At 42.4% G+C, this 14,343-nt stretch overlaps 1 protein-coding gene across 1 annotated transcript in view; it reads right to left on the bottom strand.

Moving 5' to 3' along the window:
* The window catches only part of LOC311109084 (clathrin coat assembly protein AP180-like), a gene marked incomplete at both ends in the record, with an annotated part of 49,630 nt that overhangs the window by 4,942 nt on the left and 30,345 nt on the right, over positions 1-14,343 (bottom strand). Inside the window, 6 exons of the mRNA XM_084151889.1 lie at positions 3,673-3,714; positions 3,828-3,934; positions 4,239-4,350; positions 7,348-7,441; positions 11,649-11,751; positions 11,988-12,063. Coding sequence (XP_084008015.1) covers positions 3,673-3,714; positions 3,828-3,934; positions 4,239-4,350; positions 7,348-7,441; positions 11,649-11,751; positions 11,988-12,063 — 534 coding nt within the window. The remainder of the gene's footprint in view (positions 1-3,672; positions 3,715-3,827; positions 3,935-4,238; positions 4,351-7,347; positions 7,442-11,648; positions 11,752-11,987; positions 12,064-14,343) is intronic.

Raw genomic sequence — 14,343 nt, 5'->3', positions numbered from 1 at the left:
TTAAAATCCAACCACACACACAGGCCTTTCAACCCTAATCCATGCTCCACAACTCCCCCAAACTCACAGTCTTGAATCAATGTATCATTACCATGCTTTAACCAGCTCCTCTTTAGAGCAACACCATGACATGACAGTAAGCTCAACCCCCCATTTCACATCCCACCACCCTCCCGGTTGGCTAGTAGTCCAACCAATCATGCATGTCAGTGTGGTCAAACCCCCCAGCAGATCTGCACCTGCCCAAGGCTGTGATATTAAAGCAATCCCTTTCCATCCACAGTCCACAGTCCACACGGTCATCAGTGCATCATGCTCTCAGTGTAAAGGCATACACACTACCCGCATCTGCCAGGGAAATACCCCAGCCATGTATATAGAGTCTTCATAATGTTCATGAGTGAGAGTGTACCCCTTCCCCTTGGCCTAAACCCCTTTGATGTTTGGAGATCTGAAGGGTATGTAAAGGTAAAAGCAGTGTGGTGGTTGAGCTTCCACCAAAGCCTCCACCTTACATATCTGCAAACAGTAAAGCTTTATAGGGCCAAAGGGAATGGGGTAGGGAGTAGTTGGGACACACAGTTAGGTACTACATACTTAATTGAGGGACGCATACTGTTCATGGGATTTCAGATACCCTCTCGGGTGATTTTGACATTATGGAAACTCTGTAGTAACATTCTGATGAACTAAGATACAATTGTTGAGCTAAAACCAATGTTAAATCAGATCTTAGCTTTTAGCGGAATAGCTCTGCAGGTATTGAGACTTCTCCAATCTGTTCCTTCAGTCACATCAACCTGGACTCAGGGGTAGACGTAAAATAGTCAATGTAAATCCGGGACACTCCAATTAGTATGATATGTTACGTTTTGTATGGTATGTATTAATTTGTGGATGTCCATCATCCATTTCGTATGATATGTTACGAATTACAATTTGTATGATATGTTACGAATAGCAATTTGTACAATATGTTATGAATTGCAATTTGTACGACATGTTATGAATTTGCAAAACGGATGATATGTTACGAACTCCAATTAGTTGTGGCTAACGTTGGCTAGGTGGCTAGTGGCTAACGCTAACTTTAGCTAGGTTGCTAATGTTAGTTAGGCTAGGGGTTAGGGGTTCGGGGTTAAGGTAAGGGTTAAGGTTAGGGTTAAGAATTAGGTGGAAGGGTTAGCTAACATGCTAAGTAGTTACAAAGTAGCTAAACTGTAGTAAGTAGTTGCAAAGTTGCTAATTAGCTAAAATTCGAAAGTTGTCCGTGATGAGATTCGAACACGCAACCTTTGGGTTGCTACACATTCACATTATACATCCATCCACCCGACCAACACCGTATTTTCGTTTTTGCCTTAAGTAACCTTCTGTCTTATTTAACCTTACCAAACGTAACATACAGTGCATTCGGAAAGAATTCAGACCCCTTGACTTTTTCCACATTTTGGCACGTTACAGCCTTATTCTAAATGTATATATTTTTTTATCATCAATATACACACAATACCTCATAATGACAAAGCGACAAACAGGTTTTTAGACATTTTTGCTAATATATTAAAAATTAAAAACAGAAATACCTTATTTACATAAGTATTCAGACTCATTGTTATGAGACTTGAAATTGAGCTCTGGTGCATCCTGTTTCCATTGATCATCCTTGAGATGTTTCTACAACTTGATTGGAGTCCACCTGTGGTAAATTCAATTGATTGGACATGATTTGGAAAGGCACACACCTGTCTATATAAGGTCCCACAGTTGACCGTGCATGTCAGAGCAAAAACCAAGCCATGTGGTCGAAGGAATTGTCCGCAGAGCTCCGAGACAGGATTGTATCGAGGCACAGATCTGGGGAAGGGTACCAAAAAGTTTCTGCAGCATTGAAGGTCCCCAAGAACACAATGCCTCCATCATTCTTAAATGGAAGAAGTTTGGAACCACCAAGAGTTGACTGCCCGGCCAAACTGAGCAATCGGGGGAGAAGGGCCTTGGTCAGGGAGGTGACCAAGAACCCGATGGTCACTCTGACAGAGCTCCAGAGTTCCTCTGTGGAGATGGGAGAACCTTCCAGAAGGACAACCATCTCTGCAGCACTCCACCAATCAGGACTTTATGGTAGAGTGGCCAGACGGAAGCCACTCCTCAGGCACCCAAAGGACAAAAGACACCTAAAGGACTCAGACCATGAGAAACAAGATTCTCTGGTCTGATGAAACCAAGATTGAACTCTTTGGCCTGAATGCCAAGCGTCATGTCTGGAGGAAACCTGTGGGGATGTTTTTCAGCAACAGGGACTGGGAGACTGGTCAGGATCGAGGGAAAGATGAACAGAGCAAAGTACAGAAAGATCCTTGATGAAAACTTGCTCCAGAGTGCTCAGGACCTCAGACTGGGGTGAAGGTTCACCTTCCAACAGGACAACGACCCTAAGCCCACAGCCAAGACAACGCAGGAGCGGCTTCGAGACAAGTCTCTGAATGTCCTTGAGTGGCCCAGCTTAAGCCCGGACTTGAACCCGTTCAAACATCTCTGGAGAGACCTGAAAATAGCTGTGAGGCGATGCTAGCCATCCAACCTGATGGAGAGGATCTGCAGAGAAGAATGGGAGAAACTCCCCAAATATAGGTGTGCCAAGCTTGTAGCGTCATACCCAAGAAGACTCGAGGCTGTAATCGCTGCCAAAGGTGCTTCAACACTGAGTAAACGCTCTGAATACTTATGTAAATTAGATATTTCCGTTTTATTTTATCTAAAAACCTGTTTTTGCTTTGTCATTATGGGGTGTTGAGTGTAGGGAAATGATGATGAGGGGGGAAAAAAACAATTTATTCAATTTTAGAGTAAGGATGTAACGTAACAAAATGTGGAAAAAGTCAAGGGTTCTGAATACTTTCCGAATGCACTGTATCATACTAATTTGAGTGTCCTGGATTTACATTTACTATGTTACAGCATGTCTAGCCTATGAGACCAGGATGTGACCAGCTTCATCCAAGAGTATCTGCTGTATTTGCAGTTAAATGCATTCAAGAGAGTTCAGTGTTGTTACTCAATTTCCTATAGGCTGCTTTGATCCCCAAAAGTGAGGTTTTGACTAGATGGCATACAGCTTTTGTCAGATTTGACTTTTTGTAGCAGGTTAGGAGAACTAACGTAGCAGGCTAGGATAATTCGGTTAAGATTAGGATTAGGGTTAGGGTTAGCAAAAAAGCCATGACCCAAAGGCGAGCTGTATGTACTACACACTACTCACACTCTCAGCCTGTAATAGCAAGCTGCACCTCTGGAAGTAAGAAGAGAGGGGGCAGAGTGGCTGTCAATCACAGGGGAAGCACGGCTCATTGGCTGCATGGAGGACAGAATGGATCAAAGGGATACGCCCCCACTCTATGAAAAGTTCACCATTGGTCAGGTAGACAATGACATGTCCAAAAAAAAGGACCAATACTGTGATTGGTTGATGCTGCTAGAGAAGAGATTTCTGGGAGTTGTTGGCTATGCCCAAAACGCATGCTACCCCAGGTGAAAGAACACCACAACACTGACATGCAATGCTGGTACAATGTAAGTACAATGTGAATAAACTGTTACTGGATTAGGAGAAAGTGTATCATTCCACTGAACATTTAAGAAATTAGACTTAAAAGGTCAAACAGGACTTACCTGAGTGAGCTCGGGGATATCATTTTTGTCAATTCCCATGGTCTGTAAAAGAAGATGTTGACATTTCACCTGAGCCTCCGTATACCATGCTTGTCATACAGGCTGTGGATTGAACTTTTCAACAGTAAAGTGTATTGTCGGATTTTGTCTTTTACCTCAGCGATTTTGAAGACCTCAGAAACCCTGGTCATCCGTGTCAAGAATCTCTTGTAGATCTCCAGCCCGTCTTTGCACTGTCCTCTCTTCATCTGGAAAAATTTCTCTGTGAAGAAAAAGGGGGATCAACATGTTTATTATTACACAATAACCTATTTTTTTGTCCTTTTTTTTTTGTCATTTAGCAGACGCTCTTATCCAGAGCGACTTACAGGAGCAATTAAGGTTAAGTGCCTTGCTTAAGGGCACAGACAGATTTTTCACCAACCATTGAGACATTACTATTACATAAAATGAAAAGGACCACATCTATTTCCATGTCTTGAATCAAATTTAACCTGTGATATTCATCAAATATAAACAGGCACGATTATTGTCCCAGGAAGTAGAAGAAAAGGGTCAAGCCTTGCCTAATAGATTGATGATCCCGTCGTTGTAGCAGGCATATAACTTGATCAGGTCTTTGAACATCAGGAGGAAGCACGCATTGATCACCCCATTGGTCAGTTCATTGGGATGGACCTATAGATAAACAAGGTGAGATTAGATCACACTGAGGATGGGAGATTTGAGTTGAAAGGTAATAGGTTTGTAGGTAACTGCTTGGCAATGGTGGAAAAAGTACCCAAATGTCATACTTGAGTAAAAGTAAAGACACCTTAATAGAAAATGACTAAAGTAAAAGTGAAAGTCACCCAGTAAAATACTACTTGAGTAACATTTTTTAAAGTATTTGGTTTTAAATGTACTTAAGTATCAAAAGTAAAAGTATAAATAATTTCAAGTACAGATACCCCAAAAAACTACTTAAGTAGTATTTTTACATAAGTACTTTACACCACTACTGCTTGGGTTGAGTTGCCAGGTAGTTTAGGTCAGGGATACCCAACCCTGTTCCTGGAGAGCTAGGTTCTAGGTTTTCCCTCCAACCCTAATCTAGCACACCTGATCCTAATAATTAGCTGATTGATAAGCTGAACTAGGTTAGTTACAGCCAGTGGCGACCCATCATTCAGGGCAGGTAGGGCAGAGCCCCACTTGTTTTAAGCCCCACATTATTACCTAAAAAATGGGGTTGCCTGTTTTGCATGTTATTTTGGCATTAATACATAATAATAATAATATGCCATTTAGCAGACGCTTTTATCCAAAGCGACTTACAGTCATGCGTGCATACATTTTTGTGTATGGGTGGTCCCGGGGATCGAACCCACTACCTTGGCGTTACAAGCGCCGTGCTCTACCAGCTGAGCTACAGAGGACCACATGTCACATATCAGTTGGAAAACAATGTAAAAAAATAAATAATATATATATATATATATATCATTGCGTTAATAAAGCTGCATACAAACATGTTCTCTTTTTTGCTTTCTTGAGTAAGGCAGCTCCAAAATGCAGGTGTTTCAGCCTAGCTCAGTGCTTTCTGTGGTGGTGGTGGGGCAGCCAGCGGAAAATACGGAGTGTAGGGGTTGGTAATGTTCTCTAGTTGCACCGTGATTGGGTAATACTCTCTAGTTGTGCCGTGATTGGCTTAGTGTTCTGTCACTCATGGGGACACTACGTCACCGCCAACTCTAAGGGTAGAGCTCGAAAATTCAAACCCCTTGGGTGCTGCCATAGAGTTACATTAGAAGTGCCCATCCAAGAAGGCTCAAGGTCATTGGCCACAGATAAAATGACGTCAAATCACGTTATATCTACAGTAGCTTTGATTGGACTGATCATGTCAACATCATCCTTTCAAATCTTGGCTAGTAAGCTAGCAGTCATCATCATGAATCAAGTCGACAATCTACTGGCAAATGCTTTTTAATCCTTGTCATATTAAGAGAAATAATGAAGAGAAATTATAGATAAAACGTATCGGTGCTCATCGACCATTGGACATAAACATTACACAACAAGTTGGAAATCGCAAATTCAACAATGAGTGGTTTGGAAGGAATTAGTGGCTAACTGCAAGCATTGCAAAGCAATCACTAGCACTAGTGTGGTCCCAAGTCTGAATTTAAGGGTCTCTTTTCCAAGCTTAAAATTATAAACATTCAACATTGGCCATGCTGTCAATACGGCATGATTTCTGCCGCACTCAAAACAACTGTTAACTCAGAACTGGGAAATCTGACTTCAGTGAGTTCAAGACAACTGGTAACTCAGGAAAAAACGAGCTCAGACTGGGAAAATACGTTTTGAACGGTCATCCAACTCGGAATTGTAAGTCGGGAACTCGGGCCTCTTTCTCGAGCTACGACCTGAAGATCACTGACGTCATCATGATTTGACCTTGTTTTTTTCCCAGTTGTCTTGAAAGCGCCATGAATCCAAAGTATGCCAGACTTTGATGCCAAAATTTGCCCACAAAGGTCTATTTTCCCCTCTTAATTTCGCCTACTGGTCTGACTTGGTGGTGCACATGTAGCCTATTACCTGTTTTAGAGAAATGTAATCATCGAATATTGTAAGAGCTTTCATTGTCTGCTTATATGCCCCCTATATTTATCTACGGTTCTGACTTGGTGTACAGGGAGAATACTGTAAGAACGGGCCATGTTCTGAATTCTGTCACTGTACATTTAAAAAGTGCTGAACAAATAGTTATATTGACTACGTCCGTTCTAGCTCGCTCATTAATGTCTTAATCAAAATTACGGATTGCCTCTTATGAGCTTGTCGTCCCCTTATGCCATAGTTTGTACATCTCAATTGTCAGTAGAAACCACATTTGTTTAAGCAACTCAGCCATATCACCTATGTTTTTTTAAAAGGCAGTAAATGAGGCTGAATGAACTGTTTCGCTGCCAGACAAGGCTCCACTGATAGCCAGGTGTTGGGACTGCTGTTGGGACTCTGCTGTTGGGACAGCTTTATGTAGGTCCTAACAGTTTTTGGGCACTGTTTGTCACCGTTATAGAGCAATTCATATATTGTTTAGTGTTGTATTGTGTTGTGTTGTGTTGTGTAGTGGCTTTGCTGGCATGCATCCCCCCCCAAAAAAAATGGTTTGCCCCATCAAGATTTACATGCTAAAATCGCCACTGGTTACAACTGAGGTTGGGTAGCTCTCCAGGAACAGGGTTGGAGAGTTTTGGTTTAGGTTATTGTTGAGGCATGGGGCATAACAGGAGGTGGCCTAGCAATCACAATAATTATAATGTGACAAAGTAGACCTATGTACTGCATGTAAATGTTGTGTTTCGTTGCGTTGTGTTGTACTGTGCTGTACGGTTGTCTATTACGTGAATACTGTATGTCTAACGTTACATGACTCTTGGCTGTCCGCCTGTCTATGTAAATAGACAGAGATAATTTCCTAATGCAGTGTATTTTAATCCTAGTCCTGGGGACCCAAAAGGTTGCACATTTTTGTTTTTGCCCTAGCACTACACAGCTGATTCAAATGGTCAACTCATCATCAAGCTTTGATTAATTGAATCAGGTGTTTAATGCTAAGGAAAAAACAAAAATGTCCTTCCTAATGGATACAAATATCCTCCTCATCATCATCATAATACTCACATCAAACTCCAGCAGGGCGTCTATCTGGCTCTGCAGAGTGGGCATTCCTTTCAACAGCTTCTCTACGGGCATCGTCCTCATCACCCCCTCAGCTCTGAGACAGACAGGCAGACAGACAGACAGACATACAGACAGACAGAGGACAAAGGAGCAAAGACATGGTACAGTATGAGAAAACCCTGAATGTTGGTTTGAGGTCCATTAAAAACGTTTTTTATCCAGTTGTTTGTGTTGATGATCTGATGATTTTAACGTTGTCGATATGTTCATTGTTTTTTCTGTGCTGGGTGTATTGGTACTTGTTTGTATTATCTGGCGTAGTCAGATTTTCCCATTAGCGGATCAATACAAAATCTTTCTTGATACAGTATGCTGAATTAAACCCTAATGAAGGTCTATTGACGAACACATAGGTTTAAGATCCATTAAAAACATTGTGGAGCATACAATAATGTGCTGCCATTTATTTTTCCAGCAAAATGAGATGAGAGGAAACAACTAAATACTCTCTACATTGGGATAAACAACATATAGACCTCTGGGACAGTGAGTCTATAGTGAAGTACTGTAGATAGGTGTGATCCTGTGGCGCTAGCAACACAAAGGGAGTGTCCTGTATGGCTCAGTTGGTAGAGTATGGTGTGTGCAATGCCAGGATTGTGGGTTTGATTCCCAGGACCTCCCGTACATAAAAATGTATGCACGCATGACTATAAGTTGCTTTGGATAAATGTCTGCTAAATGGCATATATTATTCAATTCTTGCAGGGATCACATGCACATACTAAAGACTTAAACACTCACTGTATTGTTAGTGGCTTTGCATGAAAGCTTCTGCTAAGTGCCATTTACAATTATATTATTACTAGAGATCAGCCAAGACCTTGTGATACAACGCTAACTTACTTTAGGTAAGACACCTGACATGAGACACTAGGGCAGAGACAGCTCTATCTGCACACCTGGCTGTTCTGTCTGTTTGCCGCATGGCTGGCACACACTATGCTGTGGGACCTTGTGTCTGCCAGAAAAAACGCAATAATCTGGACAGGAGCCTAAGTAATAGCTCACTCTGTAGTCTGTATTCATCTGTCTGTTTCTGTACAGGCACAGGCATGGACAGCCCACTCACTCTGCCCTCACCCACAGTGCAATCACAGAGTTTTTAAACCCAGAGGCACAACATCGCGATACTTCCGGGAACGCTTGTGAAACAGACCAAACCGTGTTTTGGAGTTTGAGAAGTCAATGAGAAAAGTGAATAATTCTTCCTTAATTGTACATTTTCGCAAAAACTAAAGTCACAACCTAGATTCGAGCCAATGTATTAGGTAGTTTAACATGTTATTACTCCAACCTTGTGAAAGTGACAAACTGACACGTTTTCATTTTCGTCAAAAACAACTTTATATCGAAGGAGTGCCTTTGATTTGACGGCCAGCACATGCGCAGTTCGGCGCGAGACGACCGTTAGACACAATGACGTGTTTTTACGCATGAGCTTGCTAGCCAACGTTGCCATGATATCGCTTACAACTGTGATCAGGAATTTCTATTGGAGAAGCAGTTTTAGCCCATCTTCATACGGTACTTTCTTTGGTGCAACCCTGGCTTTAAGATGAATCACTCCCACCTACTGACAGGACCCCTGAGACTGACAGACAGGTCAGGTGGCTGTGATTCTGCCAAGTGTTGTCTCTATGAGAAATAGAATGTACATCTATTTCTATGTTTTAATACTGAACAAAAATATAAACACAACATGCAACAATTTCAACGATTTTACTGAGTTACAGTTCATTTAAGGAAATTACTCAATTGAAATAAATTCATTAGGCCCTAATATATGGATTTCACATGACTGGGCAGGGGCGCAGCCATGGGTGGGCCTGGGAGGGCATAGGATCACCCACTTGGGAACAAGGCCCACCCACTGGGGAGCCAGTCCCAGCCAATCAGAATGAGTTTTCCCCAACAAAAGGGCTTTATTACAGACAGAACTACTCCTCAGTTTCATCAGCTGTCCGGGTGGCTGATCTCAGACAATCCCACAGGTGAAGAAGCCGGATGTGGAGGTCCTGGGCTGGCCTGGTTTCACGTGGTCTGCGGTTGTGAGGCCGGTTGGACGTACTGCCAAATTCTCTAAAACTATGTTGGAGGCAGCTTATGGTAGAGAAATGAACATTCAGCTCTCTGGCAACAGCTATGTTGGACATTACTGCAGTCAGAATGCCAATTGCACACTCCCTCAAAACTTGAGACATCTGTGGCATTGTGTTGTGTGACAAAACTGCACAGTGGCTTTTTATTGTCTCCAGCACAAGGTGCACCTGTGTAATGAATCATCCTGTTTAATCAGCTTCTTGATATGCCACACCTGTCAGGTGGATGGATTATTTTGGCAAAGGAGAAATGCTGACTAACAGAGATGTAAACAGATTTGTGCACAAAATTTGAGATAAATAAGCTTTTTGTGTATATGGAACATTTCTGGAATCTTTTATTTCACCTCATGAAACATGGGACCAACACTTTACATCTTGCGTTTATATTTTTGTTCAGTATACACTACCAGTCAAAAGTTTTAGAACACCTACTCATTCAAGGGTTTTTCTTTATTTTTACTATTTTCTACATTGTAGAATAGTAGTAAAGACATCAAAATAACATATGGAATCATGTATTAACCCAAAAAGTGTTAAACAAATCAAAATATATGTAATATTTGAGATTCTTCAAATAGCCACCCTTTGCCTTGATGACAGCTTTGCACACTCTTGGCATTCTCTCAACCAGCTTCACCTGGAATGCTTTTCCAACAGTCTTGAAGGAGTTCCCACATATGCTTAGCACTTGTTGGCTGCTTTTCCTTCACTCTGCGGTCCGACTCATCCCAAACCATCTCAATTTGGTTGAGGTTGGGGGATTGTGGAGGCCAGGTCATCTGATGCAGCACTCCATCACTCTCCTTCTTGGTAAAATAGCCCTTACACAGCCTGGAGGTGTGTTGGGTCATTGTTCTGTTGAAAAACAAACGAGTCCCTCTAAGCCCAAACAAGATGGGATGGCGTATCGCTGCAGAATGCTGTGGTAGCCATGCTTGTTAAGTGCGCCTTGAATTCTAAATCAATCACAGACAGTGTCACCAGCAAAGCACCCCCACACCATAACACCTCCTCCTCCATGCTTTACGGCGGGAAATACACATGCGGAGATCATCTGTTCACCCCCACCGCGTCTCACAAAGACACGGCGGTTGGAACCAAAAATCTCACATTTGGACTCCAGACCAAAGGACACATTTCCACCGGTCTAATGTCCATTGCTCATGTTTCTTGGACCAAGCAACTCTCTTCTTCTTATTGGTGTCCTTTATTAGTGGTTTCTTTGCGGCAATCCGACCATGAAGGCCTGATTCTCCTCTGAACAGTTGATGTTGAGATGTGTCTGTTACTTGAACTCTGTGAAGCATTTATTTGGGCTGCAATTTCTGAGGCTGGTAACTCTAATGAACTTATCCTCTGCAGCAGAGGTAACTCTGGGTCTTCCATTCCTGTGGCGGTCCTCATGATTGCCAGTTTCATCATAGCCCTTGATGGTTTTTGCGACTGCAAAGTTCTTGAAATGTTCCGTATTGACTGACCTTCATGTCTTAAAGTAATGATGGACTGTCGTTTTTCTTTGCTTATTTCAGCTGTTCTTGCCATAATATGGACTTGGTCTTTTACCAAATAGGGCGATCTTCTGTATACCCCCCCTACCATGTCACAACACAACTGATTGGCTCAAATGCGTTAAGAAGGAAATTCCACAAATTAACTTTTAAGAAGGCACACCTGTTAAATAAAATGCATTCCAGGTGACTACCTCATGAAGCTGGTTGAGAGAATGCCAAGAGTGTGCAAAGCTGTCATCAAGGCAAAGGGTGGCTATTTAAACTATATTTTGATTTGTTTAACACGTTTTTGTTACTACATGATTCCATATGTGTTATTTCATAGTTTTGATGTCTTAACTATTATTCTACAATGTAGAAAATAGTAAAAATAAAGAAAAACCCTTGAATGAGTAGGTGTTCTAAAACTTTTGACCGGTAGTGTATATGTTTCTGAGGGGGTGGGAGGGTGAGGGTGAGGGGTCAAAACATATCTTGTATATTGCAGCTAGACAGTGTGTTTTGCTCTATTTGAAGCTTGATAATCCTTTTAAAAAAGCCATAAAGAGAAGAGGTTGAAATGAAATTAAAGAATTTAAGCAGCACTGATGGAGAGGATAGACAGAGTTATTGAGAGACAACATACCCCTTCTTCACTCTGCCAAAGTCGAAGGACATCTGTCTGTAGGCGAACGCCTTCTCGTTGAGGTACCGGCTGTAGCGTCTGATAAACGTGGACATGTCATAGCCTGGGGGAGGAACAACAGGCCAATGTCACCTCCACGTCTCCATAGAAACAACACCCCACAGAGGACCATTTCCATCACCAGAGAAACCAGTTTACATCGCCATGGGAGCCCATATTAATCACCATGGACACAGTTTTTACAGTGATCACCCTGGGTGACAGCTTGACTGGACATCAGAGCGGGTTGTTTGGTAAACGCAGGGAGGGGAGGGGCTGCCGGAGCAAGTGTTAACTCACCATGGGAGCCAGTTTTGTCCAGAAAGTTACTGAGGTTGAAGAGGGTGTTCCTGGAGGCAAGGAACTGGAGGAACCTCTGAGGAAGAGAGACAGAAAGAGAGAGAGAGGGAAGAAAGAGAGAAAGAGGGGGAGACAGAGAAAGAGAGAGAGAGAGAGAGAGAGAGAGAGAGAGAGAGAGAGAGAGAGAGAGAGAGAGAGAGAGAGCGAGAGAGAGAGAGAAAGAAAGAGAGAAAGAAGAGAGAAAGAGAGTGAGAGAACGAGAGAGAGAAGAGAAAAGAGAGAGGGAAGAGAGATTGAGTGAGAGAGAGAGAGAGAGGGAGAGAGAAGAGAGAGAGAGAGAGAGAGAGAGAGAGAGAGAGAGAGGGAAAGAGAGAGAGAGCGAGAGAGAGAGAGAGAGAGAGAGAGAGAGAGAGAGAGAGAGAGAGAGAGAGAGAGAGAGAGAGTGAGAGGAGAGAGAGAGAGAGAAGAGAGAGAGAGAGAGAGAGAGAGAGAGAGAGAGAGAGAGAGAGAGAGAGAGAGAGAGTTTGAGAGAGAGAGATAGAGAGAGAGAGAGAGAGAGAGAGAGAGAGAGAGAGAGAGAGAGAGAGGGAAGAGAGAGAGATGAGTGAGAGAGAGAAGAGAGAGGGAGAGAGAAGAGAGAGGGGAGAGTGTGAGAGAGAGAGAGAGAGAGAGGAGAGAGAGAGAGAGAGAGAGAGAGAGAGAGAGAGAGAGAGAGAGAGAGAGAGAGAGAGAGAGAGAGAGAGAGAGAGAGAGAGAGAGAGAGAGAGATAATACAACACCAGTCAGAGGAGGACAGGTATTAAAACACATACACATTAAAACACACACACACACACTCGCACACAAACACACAACTACCTTTAAAATATATTTATCTTCAAAGGATTGAATGAGTCACAAAATGAAATGGATTAGAAGTGTAATTTCAGAGGAGCTGTTTCATATTATAAACACATAATTGTGTTGAGGAGGAACTGGAATTCATGTGAAAAGTGTGATACTAATCATGCTGCAGCTTAATTGATTACAGAGAGCCAACATCAAAAGAGAACAGCGCCTGAGTGGGAGGGTGAGAATGAGAATGCTTCTGCTCAAATTCAGAATGTATCACCCACCACAGAATAATAAATGAATGACAAATAGGCACTCTATGGAGGAATTGTGAAACATGACAAGAAAAGCATACTCTGTACACACTCACACCTATACACATGATACCTGTACACACACACACACCTGGGTTTTCATTTACACTCTTAATTCAAAAGTCAAAGCCCAGTTTAATGAGGTGAAATAAATTAGGGTGGCAGGTAGCCTAGTGGTTAGAGTGTTGTACCAGTATCTGAAAGGTTGCTGGTTCAAATATCCAAGCTGACTATGTGAAAAATCTGTCGAGGTGCCCTTGATCAAGGCACTTAACCCTAATTTGCTCCAGGGGCGCTGTACTACTATGTCTGAACCTATAAAGCTACACATTTCACTGCACCTATCTGGTGTAGGCGACAATAAAACAGATATTTTTGTAATGGTGTGATCCTGTAGTACACTCCTTCTCCCTCTTTCAGACAGCGTACAGTCTCATATCAACAGACACACTCCAGACGTTGAGCTAAACCCCACACATCTGTCTCTACACATAAGGCTCTGGAGAAATGTATGCTGAGGGGCTGTAATTCACTGGCAAGTCAAATACACACCCACACAAAACAAACATGTACAGTGGGGGAAAAAATTATTTAGTCAGCCACCAATTGTGCAAGTTCTCCCACTTAAAAAGATGAGAGGCCTGTAATTGTCATCATAGGTACACATCAACTATGACAGACAAAATGAGAAAAAAAATCCAGAAAATCACATTGTAGGATTTTTAATGAATTTATTTGCAAATTATGGTGGAAAATAAGTATTTGGTCAATAACAAAAGTTTCTCAATACTTTGTTATATACCCTTTGTTGGCAATGACACAGGTCAAACGTTTTCTGTAAGTCTTCACAAGGTTTTCACACACTGTTGCTGGTATTTTGGCCCATTCCTCCATGCAGATCTCCTCTAGAGCAGTGATGTTTTGGGGCTGTCGCTGGGCAACACGGACTTTCAACTCCCTCCAAAGATTTTCTATGGGGTTGAGATCTGGAGACTGGCTAGGCCACTCCAGGACCTTGAAATGCTTCTTACGAAGCCACTCCTTCGTTGCCCGGGCGGTGTGTTTGGGATCATTGTCATGCTGAAAGACCCAGCCACGTTTCATCTTCAATGCCCTTGCTGATGGAAATAGGTTTTCACTCAAAATCTCACGATACATGGCCCCATTCATTCTTTCCTTTACACGGATCAGTCGTCCTTGCAGAAAAACAG

The sequence above is a fragment of the Coregonus lavaretus genome (genome assembly GCF_964263955.1).
Source record: "Coregonus lavaretus genome assembly, chromosome: 3".
In the NCBI taxonomy this organism is placed as follows: Eukaryota; Metazoa; Chordata; class Actinopteri; order Salmoniformes; family Salmonidae; genus Coregonus; species Coregonus lavaretus.
The sequence above is the reverse complement of the archived record's forward strand: the minus strand, read 5'-3'. Positions and strand labels throughout refer to the sequence as shown.